Source organism: Sinocyclocheilus rhinocerous, unplaced genomic scaffold (assembly GCF_001515625.1).
Source record: "Sinocyclocheilus rhinocerous isolate Xijiao unplaced genomic scaffold, SAMN03320098_v1.1 scaffold1090, whole genome shotgun sequence".
NCBI lineage: Eukaryota > Metazoa > Chordata > Actinopteri > Cypriniformes > Cyprinidae > Sinocyclocheilus > Sinocyclocheilus rhinocerous.
Window position 1 is genome coordinate 115,123 of NW_015665008.1, and position 3,153 is coordinate 118,275.

General features: G+C 36.0%; 1 protein-coding gene across 1 annotated transcript in view; it reads left to right on the forward strand.

Annotated features, from left to right (window-relative positions):
* The window catches only part of ube2v1 (ubiquitin-conjugating enzyme E2 variant 1), a 36,055-nt gene that overhangs the window by 15,808 nt on the left and 17,094 nt on the right, over window positions 1-3,153 (forward strand). Inside the window, exon 2 of the mRNA XM_016541856.1 lies at window positions 1,804-1,952. Within this exon, the coding sequence (XP_016397342.1) occupies window positions 1,804-1,952 (149 nt within the window). The remainder of the gene's footprint in view (window positions 1-1,803; window positions 1,953-3,153) is intronic.

The window sequence follows — 3,153 nt, forward strand, 5'->3', positions numbered from 1 at the left end:
TCTCTGCCAGCAGGAGGCGCTGTTGGAGCGGAGATATAGCGGTTTCCCCGGTAACGGTTGTAATCAAATAAGCGCTGGTCACAAACGCTACTTTATCACGCATTACAGGAACGACGAAATGAAAATGACATCGAAGCTTTTCTGAAGACGGTCGGTTCTTTTCAAAGATATTAATCTTTTAAAATTATTTATGCATTTGAAATTTTGCCGTGTAAATGCATTTATGGCACCTCAGCTTCATCGAACTGTCTGTGTAAATGCATCTAATGCCACTTCAGATGCAGCTTCTGTTTCCTCAGCAGTGGAAAGATAGTTTAATACTAATTTCATTTGAATGGTAACAACTCTACAGTTTCTTATTATTCTAACTGAATTAATTGAAACAAAGTAAGAATTTGATGTGAAAGATGACACATTTAATAAGGTTAGGGGGAAAAAATGACCATTTATAAACATAGTGGGAAATGACATCTGTTTTGTTACATACAGCAACTCATTTTAAGTGAACTATTTCTTCCTCTTTCCAGTCACAGAGTACTTTATTTTGAGAGTTGTTTAAGAGAGAGAAAATCTGTAACTTAGTCTAGATTGGGGGAATTGTAATGTTTAATAATTTATTTTATTATGTAAATTATTTTTGCATTGAAATTTACATAGATTTTTGTTTGTATATGCTGTCAATTATAGTTCTTAGAAAGAAAATCGGAATCGGCAAATCTGTAACTTAGTCCAGATTGGGGGAATTGTAATGTTTAATAATTTATTGTATTATGTAAATTATTTTTGCATTGAAATTTACATAGATTTTTGTTTGTATATGCTGTCAATTATAGTTCTTAGAAAGAAAGAAAATATCGGCAAAAATCGGTATCGGCAGGTCACACTTCCAAAAAATCGGAAATCGAAATCGGCCAAGAAAATTGCAATCCGTGCATCTCTACTAATTAGCTAGATGTTTTAATCCGATTAGTTGTCCGGTCAGGCAAGTAAAATTCTCTTTCGCTTGCCCCTTCTAAAAATCTACTTGTCCCAGACAAACATTAATGTCGAGCTCTGTTATTGTATATAAGATTCAACCCGCCAAAGTGGGAGTGACCGTGTTACCCGCCACTGCTAAAATCCACCCGTATTTGGCAGTTTGGCGGGTGTTAATGTCAAGCCCTGACTGTATATTAGAAAGTCATAGGCTAAATAAAAAAGAATATTACTTACTACCCTTTTTTAGTCAGATGGACCTGCGTATTAGCACACAGATCAAAATCATTCTCTCGTGTACCCCTGGTGGTCAGTCTGTGGTACCCCAGTTTGGGAACCACTGCATTAATACATTTGTTAGCCAGCGCTAACAAAGCTAGTGATGTGAGAAAGCGAATTGATATGTTCATGCAGTCGACAGAAATCTTGCTGTGCCACGGAGCGCCATTCACATAGTTTTCCATTAAATTACATTATAGCTGTCCCAAATTGTTGTTAATGTACATGATGACTTCAAACTAGGCTGGAAGATTGTGTGTTGTGCATTTTTCAGGGAAACATTGGTCTTTCTTTGACTCTAATAAAGTCTGTGTGCTTCATATATAGAGCTATAATATAGATTGCGCTTTCTCTTTCCATTTTGCAGTTTTTTTTTTTGTTTGTTTTTTAAAAACACTGAACTTCAAACTCCTCTATTATGTGTATTATTGAAGTGAACTTTTTCCTGTGATTAAATAAACATGCTTTTGAACGCCGCTTGAATTGAAAGCAACACATCCAGTGCGTGTGATACCTATGAGTTATATTATTGTGCGTTTGTTTTCAAAGGCGTGAAAGTCCCCCGTAACTTCCGGCTGCTGGAGGAGCTTGAAGAGGGTCAGAAGGGTGTTGGAGATGGAACGGTGAGCTGGGGTTTGGAAGACGATGAGGACATGACCCTCACACGCTGGAGAGGAATGATCATCGGACCCCCTAGGGTCAGTTCTACTAGCCTAATTAGCTCTTTTAAATTAATTTAAGATGCATAGTCTTGTGTCTGAGTAAATCTATAATTTTTTTTTTCATGTTCCTACTCAAAAAAAACAAGAGGTCAGAGTCCGAGTTTATTCTGTTAGAAACACTCTGCATGTTTCTGAAAAGAACCAAATGCCAATAACAATATTACTGGGGGAAAAAGGCATATTACTACATTTGGGGTGTGCAATATGCATTGTCTAGGATGATATCATAATTGTTTTAACGGTGTGGAAACTGACATCGAGAATGTCACTTACTTTGCAAAAACCAAACATTTCTTCAGAGTGCAAGCTTTCCCTGTGTGATCTAGCCTATTAGAATTCAGTTAAAATGCCCCCAGTTTTCAAAATGTAAGAGTGCAGAATTTCACGAAAATTAGCACGATTACAAATGCTTATTGAACTGTTTTATAAAATCCATATCACATGAATGTAATTGTATCATGTAGTATTATATTATGCGCACCATGGAGTATAATCCAGAATAGCCTTTTAACTCTTTCCCCGCCAGCATTTTTTTTAAAAGTTGCCAGCCACCGGCAGCGATTTTGATCATTTTCACTAAAATTTGATGGCCTCCAGTATATTTTGCTGTATGAATATTTGAATATGCAATACAACAAAATAAAGATCAGAGCCTCTACTTTTATACAAAAAAAATCCGTTTTATTCTAGCTTAAAGCATTGTTTTTTATCAACACTTGAATATAGGTAGGTTTCATAAATGCATAATTTTGAGCAAAAAGGTGAGAAAATAAAATTATCAAACTACATCTGGATAATATTCAGTACGATTATCAAAGCTTAAATCCAGTAAATCGCTTCCATCAACACCTCCAAAGCTTGCACAGACATATACCACTTCCTGGATCAACATTTTACGCCGTAACATTATGCAGTTTTCATTTATATGCTGTCTATTGCTGATGATCGCATTATTTTTCATATGCATCGGTTTACATAGAGATCGCTCGTTTCTCCGTCCTGTTCACGTGTATTTTTGTTCGAGAGGTTTTGTACTCATTCAGAAGATGTGTAATAGCGCCCCTAGTGTATAACAGTGAAAACACGAAAAGCCGTAAAAAACTTGTCTTTGGCGGGCAAGCGCCAAATTAATGTACTTAATGATATTTAAGTGTAACACATTATTCAAGATAAAAGG